The 15,594-nt window shown below is 37.2% G+C and overlaps 2 protein-coding genes across 11 annotated transcripts in view; one reads left to right on the plus strand and one right to left on the minus strand.

Moving 5' to 3' along the window:
* Positions 1 to 2,293, plus strand: part of LOC113048119 (KAT8 regulatory NSL complex subunit 1-like) — a 51,009-nt gene extending 48,716 nt beyond the window's left edge. For 3 of the 4 annotated variants that reach the window (XM_026209678.1, XM_026209672.1, XM_026209686.1), the window contains one exon: positions 124 to 2,293. In XM_026209678.1, the coding sequence (XP_026065463.1) occupies positions 124 to 339 (216 nt within the window). In that variant the 3' untranslated portion in view covers positions 340 to 2,293. The remainder of the gene's footprint in view (positions 1 to 123) is intronic. The other variant, XM_026209695.1, reaches the window with a different exon arrangement.
* Positions 2,294 to 3,646: 1,353 nt separating this feature from the next.
* LOC113048151 (microtubule-associated protein tau-like) overlaps positions 3,647 to 15,594 on the minus strand; it is a 33,531-nt gene continuing 21,583 nt past the window's right edge. For 5 of the 7 annotated variants that reach the window (XM_026209761.1, XM_026209728.1, XM_026209747.1 and 2 more), the window contains exons 4-10: positions 15,165 to 15,199; positions 14,372 to 14,435; positions 13,460 to 13,510; positions 12,987 to 13,219; positions 9,207 to 9,288; positions 8,861 to 8,967; positions 3,647 to 6,501 (exon numbers count right to left, since the gene is read on the minus strand). In XM_026209761.1, coding sequence (XP_026065546.1) covers positions 6,286 to 6,501; positions 8,861 to 8,967; positions 9,207 to 9,288; positions 12,987 to 13,219; positions 13,460 to 13,510; positions 14,372 to 14,435; positions 15,165 to 15,199 — 788 coding nt within the window. In that variant the 3' untranslated portion in view covers positions 3,647 to 6,285. Of the gene's footprint in view, positions 6,502 to 7,266; positions 7,406 to 8,860; positions 8,968 to 9,206; positions 9,289 to 12,986; positions 13,220 to 13,459; positions 13,511 to 14,371; positions 14,436 to 15,164; positions 15,200 to 15,594 lie in introns of all 7 variants that reach the window. The other 2 variants (XM_026209782.1, XM_026209772.1) reach the window with 2 other exon arrangements.

Below are 15,594 nucleotides of genomic sequence, written 5' to 3' on the forward strand. Positions count from 1 at the left end.
CAAGGTGGAATTAGGAAACAAAGAAACTTCCGGTTACCAGACAGATTATTTTTGCCATTTTGGTGCATTTGTCTTATGTGTGCAGATATTTACTTAGTGTGTCTCTGTTTTTGTCCCCTATGGGCTCCCCAGCCGGTACAGCCATGGGAATGCCGGACATTTCCGTTGGATGTGGATCCACAGCAGGAGAGCGAAATCCATCAGAGTCCAGCTGGCGAGAAACCCTGTAGGACCATTCGACGGGTGTCCGGGTGCAGGTCGTCCAAGTCGGAGTCTGACACTGGGCCTTCATCACCTCTTGGCGATGACTGCACCAAGCCCAAACCTACTCACCAATGAAGCCTAGACTGCCCACCCACCAGCTTTCAGAAACTCCTGAAACAGCAGCGACATAGATGAAAAATGAATAAATAAAAAATGAATGAAAGTCCCTGTTGTTTGATATTCAAACATCAGTAAATTCTTTCACGGTTTTTAGTGAATTGTATGGAGATAAATATTAAGACCTGTTTTAATTCAGTCTTGCTTTTGGGTCACTGAAGTATTAAAAAAAAAAAAAAAAAAAAAAGGAAGAAAGAAATTAGCTTGAGGGCTAAACCGAAATAAGAAGCTCAGAAGCGTATCGTATATCGCTGAAGAGCACTTCCCCCTTAGCATGCTGTTGTACTGAGGGGCTCAGCTTGCATTGTGTGTGGTATCTTTCAGATTTTTTCAATATCCCACATAAAATTAACCGTTCAGCCTTGAAGTTTATACTGGAGTGATAAAAACATTGAACTAAAGCCAATAATAATGATTAATTGAGACTTCTGAGAAGGTCCAGATGCCTGTCTTTGTTTTATCTGTGTGAAAGCACTTCATTTCTCGACACATTCCCTGCTTCTTATTTTAACAGACAACCTTCCCCGTATTTGATGCCTGGGAATTGCATAAATTCCAATATCTGGACTGATTTGTCCCATGTTCTCGTGAATAATGTGGTTTGTCTGTGCCCCACTTCTGTCAAAGTGACGTGGAGAGAACAGGTGCCTTCATCGCAGCCAGAAAACGAAAGTGATGTGTTGCTCTCATGTGCTTTTTACATGCTTTCCGTCAGATTAGAGCAGAAAATTGGTGTCTTGCACGACAGATGTCCGTAACCTTACAATCAGCACCTGAATTAACATGCGCTGGACGCTAACATTTGAGACTAGATTCCACTCGCTGCAGCTCTGTAACTTATCACTGTGTAAACAGTGTAATTTCTCGTGTGGGTGTGAATTTTGAAGCGCTTGACATTGCTGTGCATGATCAGGTTAGTCCAGAATCACTCCAATATAAACTGAAATGTGCTGCCACTTGACTCAGTTTTTTGTTTTATTTTTTGACTTGGCTCCAACCCCAAGAGCTCTTCCAATCTGCAATACCTACAGCCATCGTTGAATCCCATAACTTGATGTTTGAGTAATAATGTTAACTGGAGTGCTTGATAGGAAAGGCTCTTCAGTTGCATAGATCCGTTTTTCCAGCAAATGAGGAACGATTTCTGTTAGTTCCCCGGTCAGTGAGTCAATGCTTGCAACTCCCTCCTGTTATTTTTAACTAATACGAATGTACTAGTATAATAGCGGACACCAGTTACTTAAGATTTTTATAAGTAGCTTCTCTGTATCCGTCGTCATACGTTTCTAGCTATTGTAGCCATTTGTTCTCGTTTAAGGGGTGTCATGTAAACCAGAAATCCTTAATATATTCCTTTTCACTGGAGTGTAACAGCGTTCGTAGTGTCAGAAAAATCTCATCTGTTGAGGTTGTGTGGCAAATCATAAGGGGACCTTCCAAGACTGTCCCATTTCCTGCTGAGAAACCCGCCGCCCCTTTTATTCTTAACATCATTAATTATGGTTTAATGTCTCTCTGTCTCTGTGGGGGTCTGTGTACTTATCAGGCAAATGTACCATAAGGTTTGACTAGCTTTCAAAAGCCAATATTGTATCGTGTGAGTTATTTTCATACTTTGAATTTCCAATGTGGTGAATGAGGGTTGGGTGAGTCTGGTATATCCTTTAGCATGTAATAGTTTGTACAAAACAACAACAGAAAGTTTATTTTGTACATACCTTGTTTGATTCTTTACTGTGTTTGATGTTCAGGCTCTAGCTGTCCTGATTGTCTAGGGAGAAGACACATGAGAATATTTAACACTTTCTTTATGGAGAGACAACATGAGAAAAAAATAAGTTTATGGATAATTGGCCAATCTGACAGACAGGCAACGTTTGTGCTTCTCAAATTAAAATTGAATTATATTGTACTCAAATGTCTTCTGTCTTTCTATTGTTCTAGAAACTGTTTCAATCTGGTTCATATATGATAATCATTACGGAGATTCTGCTTGGATCCGTAAGGATTTTGGATTGGACCTTGCATTTCTTTAGCTTTTATATACATTTGAGGTTTTTATATAATGTGATACCTCGAGAAACCCAATACAATTGTTCACACAAATGTTAAAGGTGAGTGCAGAAAGGTTACTCATTTATCTGAACTGTAATGACGAAAAATAAATGTCCACTCCGGAAAATCTACCAGAAACCGTGTGAAAGAAAGCTAAAAGACCACAATTGATAGATTCGAAAACTATGCTTTTAGTAAATTGGAAAGGCACAGCTATTTTACAGTATTTATACTGACGCCAGCATGTTACCAAATGCATAAAAAAGTAGTCCTCTTCGCCGTTAACCGTCATTTACTCGGTTCGTCTTGTCATGTGATCTGAACTTGAGGCGACTGGCTCCATGCAAATTAAAACTGCGTTCATTTGGCTCCTGATTTAGTCATGTGAGTGTTCATGATTTTATACAGGTTTTTTCAATAGGTATTATTTTACACGTAAAACATGTATAAAAAAAAAAAAAAGAAAGTTACATTGTACCTTTAAGGATATCTAGTTTCTATAACGAGTCCCATCCACTTCTTAATCTAAGGGGCAACGTAAATGAGACCAAAAGAGCAGGGGCGGATCTACCGGGGTGGCAAATGCCGCCCTAAAATAAAGCCTTGCCACCCCAGTTGGCACCAACGAGTTAAAAGTTATGGCCAATTAGAAAAGTTACGAGCGCGACTCTCCAATGTCCGACTGCAGTGAATGCAGCAGCACGAGAGGACGACAGAGCGGCACGAGACTGATTAGTTTGGAAAAGTTTCTGAGCGCGCGAAGCGAGGGAACACATGGGGAAAGAGGTAAAAATGGATTATATATCTATAAAAAATATGAAGCTATAATGAAAGCACAGTGCTAGCATAGTTGTAATGTTGACTTTAAGATTCTAAATATCTGGTTGAAGAACGTTATTTCGCTAACTAACGATCCATCACAGTATACACACTAAGAAAAAAAGACTAACGTTACACCACTGTATAGCCTATAATGTTTAGTTAGGTCTGACATTTGTTCTGTGTAAAGGAGGCTACAAAAGTTAATATAGCATATACATATACTATATATCATGAAACTGATAACTGTGACTAAATTCAGTATATATACGTCTGCCATATGTTGCCACCCCTCAAAAAGTCCTGCCCCCTTCTTGCCACCCCATCAATATTTTTCTAGATCCGCCCCTGCAAAAGAGTAATCTTTCAGAAAAAAAAACAAAGTTCACAAAGCAGTTTAATACGGACTTTATTTCCAAATTCACGTTTACAGCAAGGAGTATCAATGTAAACCAATTAATAAAACACATTACGATAAAGACAATCACAACGGTCAAGCTAGAATGAAGAACTGCAATGAGAAGAGAGGAGCAGAGGCGGGAAATTAAACTGAGGAGAGATAGAGAGAGACCTCTCGAGCGGTCAACACATGACAGAACAGTCTGAAACGCAGCTAATGGCCTTATCCAGTGCCGTTTTTAAACATTTTATCTGATAATTCTGCTCTTCAGCTTAACCCACACGTCTAAATGCTCAGGTTTATGTTCGGAGCATGCTGTTCAAAGGACGGCTACAGTGTTGGGTTTACAGCAATCCGTCTAAAGCTTCTCAGAGTCACGTGAGAGAGATGCATGTGGCACTAGTCAAGTCCTTTACTCGTATTGTGGATGCTGGATGCATATTTCCCCCTATTTTACTTATTATACCCCTTTCTAAATGTACATCTAAATGAGTAATGTAGTTTGTGTAAAGGCAGCTCAGTGCATTCACTTTCAAATGAGCATAAAGCTGCAAATGCAATGCGGATATTAAATAAAAGGCTTAGTGTCAGATCCTCTGAACACATTCGTACATCTTTTACATCGTCTACACAATACTATTAGAAAAAGAAGTGTGCAACATAAACCTGTATTTTAGCAGGTAGCTTAATTCCTTTAATCTTCCACTTTTTCCCTCTTTCTTTGCATGTTTTAAGGTGACTAAAACGCTCTAGTAAAGGTGGTTTTCTAAACAGTTGGACGGGGATGTGGTGACTGGTTACTATATTCAAGAAGACAATGGGTGAAGTCCATTGCATGCTGGGAATGTGCAGCGTGAGAGTGTTGTGCTTTGGATTGAAGGCTTTAGTACTGAGGGGAGCTTGGCCGATGTGTTAAACGTCCTGCAACAAATAAATCAACACTGGATGACATGACTTAATCCATCTTAGACCACAGACAATCTTTAAAACGCAGACAGTTGTTTTCTCAAATGCAGCTGAAGGACACCGGGTGCCACTTTTCAGCTGTCTGTTCCCAATATGAGATTTCTGATATGATGTTAGTTATTTTATGAGTGCTTTGAAATCCTCTCAAGTCTTTTGCATTGGTCCATACAAACATTCTTTGAAACAGCATTTTATATACAGAAGCCGAAATCCATCAATACAGAAGCATTGTGACCGTACAGAGATGAGTTAAAGGAAACGATGAGAGAATGTACCGAGTGATATCAGTTTGATGAGGCTTGTGCAGGGCAAACTACTTCAGAGCTCAACAATAAGGATGACAATGTGATCTGGGGCCGGTTTAAGGCCGACACTACATCTTTTATGTGGTCTCATAATTTTTTTTATCAATACAATCATTCTTGTTTTATAGACTGAAACTTCGAGTGATGTATTGGATGCACTGAAATGGTCTCTAATTTTTAGACTAAATTTAGCTAAAAATAAAAATCACAGTTTTACAAATATTTTCAAACGAAAGCTACACGTCAAATGTCATAGCTTCCATGGCACTACATTTCTAATTTACTTGCATTAAATCATTTTTTAAAGATAATCTCAAAAGTAAAATGTGTATTTTTGGACACAAAATATGTTGCTTAAAATGTGAATAACTGAACGACTGAACAAAAATCCTTAATGTTGAGCCCCGTAACATAGCTTTATTTAAAAGTTTTGTATGATTTTTGTATATTGACATTTGCTTTCTTTGTCAAAAGAGTCACTAGAGGCCAAGCAAGAAGATTTCATTCTTCCAGTGCAACTGAGGACAGATAAGCCTTGAGAATCTGCTGTGGAGATGAATGAGGATGTGCAGTTTTAAAGAATTCACAGACAAAATTCTGGTACAGAAATATCTAATTTATGATATTAGAATTACATCGTCCCAGACTCATCTGAATAATGATTTATCATTAAGTCTTAACTGTTTCATTTTGGATCAAAGACACAACTGAGGTGTTTAGATAGTTTAACAGCTTTCATTAAGAATCAAACATGCACTATGGAGCCCGCTGATGTCTTTGATTTAAATAATTATATAGCAGGCCACTATTTCATTTTAATATGCCTCCACTATTCCACTATAGAGAGTGTTTGAAATGTTTCTGTCCAATTGAATTCATAGCCAGTATCATAAACTCCACCCTTCCAAACCATGTAGCATGTTTGCCTTCCCTACTGCTGCACGTCAAAACAGGAGTGCATAAGTTATGGTAAATAAAAACATTCACAATAAGGCAACGAAGCAAATACAGCTTTGAAAGCAAATGTCATTGTTGTTCTTTAAAAAAAACGGGGTTTTAAAACGAACAAAACCAGGCTACTCAGTGCTGTAAATGACCATTTGGGGATCAATACACCACCAGCTCCCTTTAAATTATTTTTTTTTCTTTGTTGTTTTTCATGATACTAAGCCAATAACATCAATACCTGTCTCTCTGTGCCAGGAGGCGTAAAATTATTTCACAAGCAGACAAGCCGCTGCATGGGACAACCTTTAGTTAGGAGAAATCCGACAAGCACCTTATTTGAAAGGACTGAAGGAGATACATTTGTAACTTTTTTTTCATTTTGTCAATTGCCGACACGTTTGGGCCGGGGGCTCACAGGCCTTGTTTAGCGAGGGAGGCTGACACCTGGTCAGCTAGCGTGGACAGTTGTGGGGAGTCGGTCATGTTGATGCTGCCGGAGGAAGACACGTTGCTGAGACGGCGGGGCGATCCATCCGTGGAAATGTCGGGGGACCGGCACACGATCTCAGCGCCGTGGTCGGTGCGCGCTTTGGCTTGCTCTCGGAAATTTAGCTTGTGGCTCTCAATCTGAAGGAAGGAAAGGTGGAATTTGGATTAAATTGGATGGATATGAACAATTGTCAGGTTTTGTAAGATAATACATGCATAAAATAAAAATAAAGTCCTACAGTATGTATTATTTGGGGTCACTAATATTCTTTATTTTTTTTTATCACCAAGGCTGCATTCTTTTGATCAAATACACGCTAAAACAGTAATATTAGAAATATAACGATTCTTATTTTAATATATTTTGAAATGTAATATATTTTTGTTGCATTTGTGGAAAACCTCTTTTTTTATTTATTTATATATATATTTTTTAGATATATTTGTAGCATCTTCATTATCACTTTGCTATCCATTTAATGTCCTAATGTCTTAAAAAAAAAAAAAAAAAAAGATAATGGTTTTGAGTGGTTATGTTAAAATCTGCTCTGCCGTTTTATTTTCAGAGACAGCTGAAGGTCACAGTAAGGCTGCCCTCTAGTGGACTTACATGGCAATATGGTAATATGAGTCTTGTATACTTAATATTTCATCATAAAATTGCAGCACTAGTCTTCTTATAGTGATTTGCATATACCTTTTTAACCCATCCAATTCATTTTAATAAGCATAGTTATATTTGCTCATATGACCGGGACCAGAAATGTACTAAAATATTTATTGTAAAGATAATGCACAATTGAATTGAAATAAAGACTTATTACAGTGCTGACAAGCTTATTCCTAGCACAGGACATAAAAAGCATGTAATGATGACAGGTCAGTCAGCTGTGATATACTTACTGAGGCCCTCTGACTTAACCAGACTGTTCCCTTCAGAGGAGGGAAGGTCAAAGGTCATGTCACCATCATTAGAGTGAACAGCATCCCCATTAGAGGAAGCATTTGCGGCCTGCGGCTCTGCTTCCTTCCCCTTCTCCCTCTACAGCATGGACGCCACATAGTCCACAGGGTTATGGGTAAACAAAACAAAATGGGTTGGGATGCAAATTATGAAATGAGGTCATGAAGGGATAAAACCCACTCACACTAGAGGGATAAGGGGTGAAGCGGTCTCAACACTTATCAGATATTTCCAAGTAAGAGTGCCGATCTACTCTATCATCATCTTCCTTCGGATCAAATAATGATGTCCATCAATAAGTTAAGAGCAAAACTAAAGCTGTTTGATCAGAAGACGGAAGTTGATTTATTTATGTGCTCTGAATCCATAATCATGATGTACTGTATCTAGTGCTAGGCTAAAAAATACATTTAAACATGTCACCACCCACCATAAAGCATTCTTCCCAATTCACAACAACTGGACCAACTTATGAAAGCATATGACATTTGAATGAATTCTATGAGAGTGTTACTGATTCATTAAAACCTTTCATCTGAGATCCAGATCCGTGATTTTACATAAGTTTATTATCTTTAGAGTTCTCAGATCAGCACTTCTACTTGATTCCTGAATGTTTCTGAATGTGAACGCATAAAAGCAGTAGTCAGTCAGCAAATTTTAGGTTATGTGTGATAAAAGGGACACAGGAGCAGCAGATCGCTCAATGGAAGAATAGTTAGCACTAAGCAAGGGAGCACTAGAAAATGATTGAAAATGTGCTCAGTAGAGAGAGAAGATGAAGGAGAGCAAGACACTCAGCTTCTATCATCCAGTAAGTCCTCTGCAGGACGTTTATTTCATTTGCTACATATATAAAATCATCCTACTTCATTTATTTAATGCAGAATTATATGGAATTCATTAGAACTTATAATATTAAATGCAATGCCTTTGTATACTTTGGTTTTGTGTGTTGAGACTACTTTAATTCAGATATATTGAGGCAAGGTTTCTTAAAACCTGTTTTCATTTAAGAGAAAGATCATTTACTCACTCTCATGTCATATGCTTTTCTCCCTTTAGCTGAACACAAAGTAATTCTGCATGTCCTGGCTGTCTTTGAAGCCAGACGGCCCGCATAAACTTTCATTAAATGAGAAGAGGAGCCCAAACATTCTGCTAAACGTCTCCTTTTGTGTTTCATGGAAGCCATAAAGTTATGCAGGTTGGGGACAATATGAAGCGAGTAAATACAGACCATACATTTTGGATGAAATAAATATTTAAATAAATAACTGACCATGGGATAACATTTGCTCTAGATTAGGTGCAGAACAGTAGGTCTTAAAGACATTTCAAAGAAGTTGGCAAAAATATGTGCAAAAGAAGTACACTAATAAAGTCTGCCAAGCAGGAGCAAGCAAGCATGCTAACCATAGCAAGATCTAACACTTTGTATTATTGTGAATTAATTCTACATCCAAATGACAAATAATTCAACACAGTATTGCACATTAGTGATTCACTAGAGACTCATGGTCAAGAACATACCTTCTTCTGTCCTCCCTTAGGAACATGTCCAATGTTCTCCAGAGATCCAACCTTTGACTGGGCTTTGAAGTCCAACTTCTCAGATTTGATCTCTACATTTCCACCTCCTAAAATACAGACAGAGGAGTTCAGATTCTGTTTAAATAAAAACTTCCCCAATTGGTTTTAGTTAAATGGAGTTGAAGATAGAGTTAGGGATGGCACTTCCAATCCAATAAGGTACAGTAAATAAAATGTCAAATTTGCATAAATAATGAATAAGCAATTTTCGTTGTCTTGTTTGGCCTAAAAATGCCTAATGGCATTTTTTTATACTTTGTTTCTTCATATCTGACTGAAATCTCACCCGGTTTGTGATGAATGTTAGCCTTGGAGCCACACTTTGATTGGACGTTGCTTAGGTCGATCTTTTTGTGCACTATCTGAACCTGAAGCAAGAGGAACAAATGGAGTCAGTTATCAACCAGAGCATTTTGGAAGGAAATGAACCACATGCTCAGGCACCTGAGGAGCTGATGATCTGGAGTAGGAAAATTACCATTATTCACGACAAAAGGGTCACGGGACAGAGAAGAAACTTGCTTCCATTTATAGGCCACCACAAAATAGATATAAATCCAATTTACTAGACCAACACTTCATGCAAATGTAATGGAGTTACGCATTTCAATTTTGTATGCATATAGACTGGGTTGACATAACATATATGAATGACTGTATTCCTGTTTATCTGAATAGATCTTAAAGGGCATTCAGAATTGTGCAAATACTCTTTCAAACAAGAATTACGACATAAAAATCTCCCTATCTGTCCCAAGTCAGAAAAGAGATTCACTTCTAAATGCATCACTCAATATTTTAGTCAAAGGCACCCAAGGGCTTATAGATGGAAGAGACTGTAATGCAACAATGCATGTTATATCCTATTTACCGCCTCAAGAGAAATTCAGATATAACTAGATTTACATCTGAAGGCAATACCAGCACTTGTAAGGCAACGAAACAGTATCTTTAGTCAAATGATCCAGAAGTAGCACACCTAAGGATGAAATTATCTACAAAGCAATCTCTGAAATGAGTTGTCAAGTAGTTCAAGATGATAAGAGTTGCAAAAAAGTACGAGTGGAAGAATAAATTATGTATTTGAATATAGATTAATGGATTTGAATTCGCCTTGCAAGCACTGTGATGATGTGCATGCTCCGTTTCAAGCGCTGAAGTGAAGATCCATATCCATAAGTTTTGTTTCTGCATATCTGAATACCCGAGACCCCTTCACAATCTTCACCTGCAGAGGAACTTATGATACATGCATGCAGTCTACACAGCAGCACATCTGCAACGCAGCAACATCAGTCAGCAATCCAGGTGCATCACCAAGAGGAACCAGGAGGAACACCAGGGTAGAGGAGATGCCAACACTGGGGATTCAGGCAAATTACATTAACCTAGTTTTTGCAAAGGCATCCAGATGGATGTCTTGCCCAAATGCATTGCCAGTGAGTGCAGACTAGCCAAAAAGAAACAACAACCGGTGGCACCTTATAGTACAGCCCATAGCTAAAGCCACCAGTCAGATCACATTGTATTTGTTTTGTTTCATCTCTTGCAAGATTAACAAGAACATAAAATATAATAAAAATTATGCATTTTTTAAGTACATGTACTTATTTATTCTTACAGTATACTTACCTAAGAAAGTAATGGGTAATATAAGGTTACTAATTTAATTAAATCTAACAGTTTAAACAATCATTCATACTGCCTTTTGGCTGTGTGGGTGTTTAGCAGATAATACTTGACTTGTTGATGTAGAGCTACTTAAAAGCTTTGACTGAGGGTTTTATTAGTTATGAACTATTCACGTTGAGTGTGCAGAACTGTCTTGGAAAGCTTTACGTACTTAAATGGATAGTTTCCCAAAAATGCTGTCATTAATTACCCACAATCATATTATTCCAATGCCCTGAGATATTGTATTTATTTACAAACAAGCAAAAAAAAAAAAAAAAAAAACTTATTACTTGCACTGCTGTCTGTTCATCCAGAGTACTGAGTAATCCATTTGCACACTGAAATATTTTCTATGCATTTTACTGTCCATTGCACTTGTGTAAATGATGTTCATATGTTCATAGTTTCTGCCTATAGTGTGCATACTCTTTTATATAAACCATCTGTATAGTATGTTCATAGTACACCTATCAGTATTTCATGCTGAGAGTATTTAAAATCTGTAAATTATGTCCATAATACTGCCTTATGTGTATATTTATTGTACATTTGTAACATACTGTAAACCTTGTATATTCTGTACTTACTGCTTATTGCACTTCTGGTTAGATGCTAACTGCATTTCGTTGCCCTGTACCTTACAGTACATGTGCAATGACAATAAAGTTGAATCTAATCTAATCTAAGACTTTCATTCATCTTCTGAACACAATTAAATATATTTGAAATGAAATCAGAGAGTTTTCAAAAATCTCTGTTTTGGTCCGTTTACACTGAAAAGCAAGCTCTGAGTTTTAAACAAACGGGGTCTGACTCCATTTTTGAGGGTCGAAAAAACCTGGGTAGTGTAAATGATAGGCGTAACCATGGCAATAGTTAAAATAAAAACGCTCTAGTGTAAATGTATCCTAAGCAACTGACACTTAGAAGGCCCAGAAAGGTAGTAAAAACATCATGGAACTTGTCCATGTTACTCCAGTGGTTCAACTGTAATTTTCTGAAACAACATGAAAGGTTTTTTGCAACAAAAAATAAATAAAACCACCACTTTCACAATTTTCTTAATTTCTATCTCCAACGGGCGTTCACGAGAGCTTCTTCATCTTTTTCTCTCATCTTCGAGAGCACCATCACACATGCATGTGTTGAAGCGAGACCACAGCTTTTATTTTACAATCCATACCGTGAGCACTGTACTGTTTGCAAGCAGAGGAAGAGGAACACTGCTGCAATATTTGTGATAATCTGTGAAGAATTCAAAATTGAGGAGGACTTAAAACAAGAATATACAAACAGTGTTTTGAACCACTGGAGTAATATGGACCAGTTCCATGATGTGTCTGATTAAAATTAATAAAAAAAATCTGAGTGATTTAATTTAAAATATCTTAAATTGTGTTCTGAGGATGAACTTAAGTCTTGGCGTAGTTAATGACGTAATTAATGACAGAATTTTAATTTTTGGGTGAACCCTCTTTAAAACTGTCTGAAATATTCAGCAGTCATAGTCAAAGCTTGACTTGTCTAAAGGAATCTGTCAACTCAAATCTGCAGACTGGCTCTGACGTTCGGCGACTAGAATCGACTTCTCTAGACTGTAAATCAATACATATCAAATATAATATATTGTGTAATTTAGACATAAGTGTGAAATATCCTGAAGTACCTGGCCCAATTCACAAATCCTTTCACAGGATATTTCATAAACAGTCTGTGTAGGGTCCTATTTTAATCAGAAACAGCTGATATATATATATATATATATATGTATATATATATATATATATATATATATATATATATTTTTTTTTTTTTTTTTTATATACACTATTTTACAATTTTATTGAATGTTAACTGCTTGTAAAGTTGTAAAGATACTACTTTTCAGACCAAGGAGTTCTAACCCTACCGGTTACTCACATTACCACCACCAGGAACATGCTTGATATTGCCTTTGGATCCACATCTAGACTGAACATTAGTAAAGTCAATCTTATTCTGAACAATAGTCACCTGGATAAGGACAAGGAGAGTCAAGAGTGTTAACCTGATGCTTTGAGTTGAACCACAGATCCCAGGCTCTGCAAAAAGTTTTGTTTTTCTTTCAGTAGCTTTTCTGTGTTGACGTACTTCCAATTTACAATCTGAAAAAGGTTAACTAACTCTCCCTGAGCTGGGTGAACTCTCTGTCAAATATCTGAACCTAAGGAATGGTGTTCAGATAGAAATAATCAAAAGAAATGATTGGCCTACTTCCATCAGACAGGGTCAAAGTATCCTAGAGTTTTATTGTATCAAAGTCTTTTAACTTCACAATAAATGCATCCAAACCAGCTGGCTTAGTTTTCGGACGTTTGATTTTACAAGTTGAAAATCAGCATGGCAGCATTACCTTCCCGCCTCCAGGCTGGTGTTTGAGGTTCTCAGTGGAGCCGATCTTGGACTTGACGTTCTTCAGGTCAGGCATTGGTGCAACAGGAGCAATCGGGGCACGAGATCTCAATGAACTAGGTGATTTAGGAGGGGTGCGCACCACTGCTACTTTCTTCACCTGTTGTCCAGGGGTAGATGACCGACTGGCTGGGCTGCTGCAACCACTTCGGTCTGGGGTTTTAGGTGAGTCAGCTAAAGAGATAAAAAAAAAAAAACATATATATATATATTCCTACTTTTTTGCTCTTCTGATTATTTACTCTTTGGTAAATTAAAGTAAAGTCTTTTTGCCTTCCAGTCTATCTTTGAAACTTTATGGAATATGTAGAAGCTTCCATGGAATTTTGTGCACTGGTTTTATTATTTTAGCATTGCAGATTTTCCGATTGGAAGCATTCGATTGGCTACTGCACTTTTTATTTATTTTTTTACCTCTTTCAATGGACCCTGGTCCTGCCTTTCGCTGCTCCATCCGTGAAGCAGCTGCATTTCACAAATCAAAGTGGTATAAATCAATCATGTAAACTCTCTATAAATAGAGAATCACTCCCTTGAGATTTTATAACCGTTTTCAAGTAGACAGATATTGTATATTTCCTGAAGACTAGTTAAATCGTACACAGTAAAATGATGGGAAGGTGTGCTCACTTTCGCAGTTTGCCTTGCAGTGAATACTCGCTTATGATTTATAATCATTGCACTTTCATTTTTCATGTCATGCGGAATGCTGGAGTGGGATTATGCCATTGGAGAAAGCATTAAAAAGGGAAATGTGTTGTAAATTGTGAGGACTCCATTGCCTGAAAGTACGGAGCCCCGCACGTGACATGCAAGAAAAAATAAATAAATTGTGCACAAGATTTACTAATTCGTTTGAATTAGTAAATCGTGCAAATAATTTATAAATCGAGTGAACGAAATAGTAAATCGAGGGAATGCTATAGTAATTGTGTGCACATTTTAGTACATTGAGGGAACAAATTAATAAATCGTGCACACGATTTAGCAAATCGAGGGAACAAATTAGTAAATCTAGCGCACAATTTATAAATCGAGTGAACGAAATAGTAAATCAAGGAAACGCAATAGTAATCGTGCGCACGTTTTAGTACATTGAGGGAATGAATTAATAAATCGTGCACACGATTTAGCCTACTATTCATTCCTGCATGTCATGTGCGGGGCTCCATATGAAAGTGCTTAGTTCACATAATAATGTTAAATTTCCTATTCAAACTGTTAGGAAGGGAAAGCAAATGCTGAGTCACCAAGCACCCTTCATTTTCATGGTATTAAACAAAGATTCATGTGGACCCTTGAAAAAAAAATCTAAAAATCACTTACCAGGGACCTTAGTGCCAGCTCCTTGGGGTTTGGCACCCCCTGTCTTCGTCTTGGCATCTCCAGGCTAAATATAAACAACAAAAATGTTGCTAATACTAAGTCTTCTGCTTTTTTGAGCTAGTTTTTAATAAATATATAACCATTTAAATCCAACAAAACACCCAAAACCTGACAGAAATCCATTAATTGGCTTCTCTTTCTGCTCTGGTAATAAGAATGTTCATGTTGTCAAGTCTCAGGTGCTGTAAATTCAGTCTTCTCACAGGTTTCCATTTTGAAACAATTTCACAGCAATTTCTCTTGGCCGATGGTTAGGGACGAGAGACAGAACTCACTGTGGCCCTGGACTCTCTTGCTCCTGCACTGTTGGGCCTTTTTATAGCATTTGCAAAGCGTGGACTGCTAAAGCGACATGATGGAGTTGAGGAAGAGACTGTTTTTTTTTTTGCTGAGGATGCCTGCGACTGAAGACCCTTTTAAGGGGGAATAAGTGGGTCTAGCTTTTGCATGTGGGGTTGTGGTGGGTATCTTATGTTTTTGAGATGGTGATAAAGACAAAAATGCAAAAAAATAGCAAAAAAGCGGTCAGTAAATTAACTTAAAAATGAAGAGATGTTAGAAGTTAAGGAAAAATAAAACAAAAATACCAAATTTCATACTAAAATTGAAGATGATTTAAATTAAATGTAAATTAATTTAAAAACAAATCCATGACTCCTCTCAGTTGTTGTGTATTTTAACTAATCTGGCTACAGACTTACAGCTGTAATATTACACTTGATAACGACTGTACCTTTTTGTCTGGAGTTGCCCCTGCTCCAGCCTTGGCTGTAAGAAAAGAAGGAACAGTAAATGTAAGCTCATATATTCACATTTTAGTGGCCTGAATCGAGATTAAAAAATTATCTAGATGTCAGTCTACTCGATTCAAAGAAAAGTTTATATTGATATGGTTTTACATCAGTTCTCAGTGTGTTTTATCATCTGTGATGTTGAAAGTCCTTTTCCCAGAAGCAGCTATTCCAGCCTTTCATTTTTATATATTGTTTATATAAGAAACAAATTTCATTTACAAAAAATCATTTACTCATCCTCATGTTATTTGAGTTTCTCTCTTACAAAACTGGATGAGTTTCATTCTGCCATTAAACAGGGAAGTTTATTCTAAATCTTATGGAGTCATTCTTTAGCTTTATAGAAGAAACAGATCGAAATCACTGAAA

The sequence above is a fragment of the Carassius auratus genome, chromosome 3 (assembly GCF_003368295.1).
Source record: "Carassius auratus strain Wakin chromosome 3, ASM336829v1, whole genome shotgun sequence".
NCBI classification, from domain to species: Eukaryota; Metazoa; Chordata; class Actinopteri; order Cypriniformes; family Cyprinidae; genus Carassius; species Carassius auratus.